At 33.1% G+C, this 2,287-nt stretch overlaps 1 protein-coding gene across 1 annotated transcript in view; it reads right to left on the bottom strand.

Moving 5' to 3' along the window:
- Nucleotides 1-582: 582 nt before the first annotated feature.
- The window catches only part of LOC111087042, a 9,639-nt gene continuing 7,934 nt past the window's right edge, over nucleotides 583-2,287 (bottom strand). Inside the window, exon 2 of the mRNA XM_022392255.1 lies at nucleotides 583-1,158. Coding sequence (XP_022247963.1) covers nucleotides 741-1,158 — 418 coding nt within the window. The 3' untranslated portion in view covers nucleotides 583-740. The remainder of the gene's footprint in view (nucleotides 1,159-2,287) is intronic.

The following is a 2,287-nucleotide window of genomic DNA, read 5'->3' as shown; positions in this document are numbered from 1 at the left end:
GGGTACATACAAATTCTTAGTTTTGCATTTTGCGGTTTTTATGGGCGTTTTTGCGAGGTTTTTTTTACAAGTACATATAAGGGTACTCCAGTTAATTTTGAATATAGTAAAACATTTTCAAATTATTCTAGCGTGAAATTAAGAACACTGACTTGATTGGCTAAGAGTTTTTGTCTGTTTATTTTGTTTTTACTGTGATCCACAATGATTTTTCAAAACATAAATCACGCTTTCATGCATTCTGTTTGACATTAAAGTTGATTATTATTTGAATTCCTTATCTACTGTTACATAACCAACAAAATTTCTCTGCGACTGATTGTAAGTCTGAAATAAACTTATTAATGAGAAAACTCAGAAATACACTAATATGCTATTGGTTGCGTCAAAAATAATAACTTCACAACTGTTTATATATTCTTTCTTTCCCATGTTTTATTATATGCATACCATAACAAAAACATAACATCAAAGTAAATTTTTATGTAATTTACCAAAATATTCAAAGTAAATGTACAAAGCCCTCTCGTAACAAAACCAATATTTTTCCAGTAATTCCTTTACGATAGCAACAGTTACAAAACAGCAAACATAAAAAAATGATTAAAAATAGCCTTCTAGTTCTTAATTAAGTTTGTGTAAACGTTTCTGTTTCTTCATTATTAATAAACCTTCGGACACCATCATAATTATTCTTTATCCTACATCTGCGCTAACTTTAGCTCACTCTTTATTCTATTTCATCCTAGATTCAAACCATTTGGTTTGTTTATCTGTAACTTATAAGGCTTAGCGTTGGACACGAACTTAAGGGAAAGTTTTACGAACTTGGATAAAGTACCTCCTTTCTTCTTGACTCCTAAAAATTTGGACGAGATGGAAGAAAATGGATTCGACTTAAACTTGGTCACAGCATCTCTTGCTCTTCCATTTGACAGAAATTTGGCATCTAATCTGCGAAGTGGCGATGACAGAATTGTTGACCGTGAGAAAGGTGGCGTGATGGTAGATCTGAATCCAGTGAAACTGTTGATATGATAGATGGGAGAGTTGGGTAAATCAGTGTTCCGAAACATCCAGTAATGGCCAACATCAGCCGCATCCACAAACGAGCCAATCAACAGAAATATTAAACACCACATTATCATTGCTGTAGAACTGAGGGATGGAAATAATAATTTGGTATATTTTCTCCTGTTTTACAACACCAAAACAAACAAAGAATAATATGATACATTTATTTAGTTCATAGATATTAGGTTGCAAGCTGTTTTAACAGATTCATTCACTTTATGTCTTCATATTAGACGGAAATAAACCTAAAATAAACATGTTTAGGCACAGTGTGATAAGTACTTATATAACTACACGTCAGTCTGCCATTATATACCTTAATAAAGTGCTTTAGGGACCACTGTCAAAATATAAAACGAGTTAAATTAGAATACATTTATAAACCTATCGGTATGGAAACAGCATGGCCTTCTTATAGACATATCTCAACAGTAAGACACTGTTAAGGAGACCATCTAAACACTATTATACTCCTAGAGAGACTATTTAAACAGTATCGTTATCCTAGAGATATATCTCAATAGTATGACACTCCTAGAGAGACCATCTAAACACTATGACCATTCTAAAGACATATCTAAACAATATCGCCATTTTAGAGACATAATTAAACAATATCTTAGAGACATGTTTAAACTGTATAACACTCTTAGATAAATGTCTAAATAGCATGATCCTTCTAAAGATATTTCTAAAAGGTATGGCACTCTTAGAGGCATATCCAATCATTAGGAATCGTCTATATATGGCTCTTCATATCTAAACTGTGTGACCCTCCTAAAGACATATCTAAACAGTATGACCTTCCATATATCAACGGTATGGCCCTTTTAAAGACATATTTAAACTGTATGACCCTCCAAGAAAATATTTAAACAATATGACGTTCCTAAAGGCATGTCTGAATGGAATGACTTTCAATATCTAAACAGTGTCTTTCCACATCTAAACAGTATGATCTTCCATATCTAAACGGTATGACCCACTTAGAGACATATTTAAACAGTATGTTCCTACTAGAAACAATATACTGTTGCGTCATCGAGATCACATGACTACAGTGACGCCACGTTTCTAGAACTATCCCGTATCTTGGCGAATGCTCTAGTATTTGCTAGATATAGGGTAGTTTGGTATATACAAGAGGGGATAACGTGACGCGTGATTAAGGTAATGTGTGTATAGATAGTGAGTAATTGAACTGCAGTCAGAA

This window comes from Limulus polyphemus, unplaced genomic scaffold (genome assembly GCF_000517525.1).
Source record: "Limulus polyphemus unplaced genomic scaffold, Limulus_polyphemus-2.1.2 Scaffold1675, whole genome shotgun sequence".
Taxonomy (NCBI): domain Eukaryota; kingdom Metazoa; phylum Arthropoda; class Merostomata; order Xiphosura; family Limulidae; genus Limulus; species Limulus polyphemus.
Note: the sequence above shows the minus strand (reverse complement) of the source record. Positions and strands in the feature narration are given on the sequence as shown.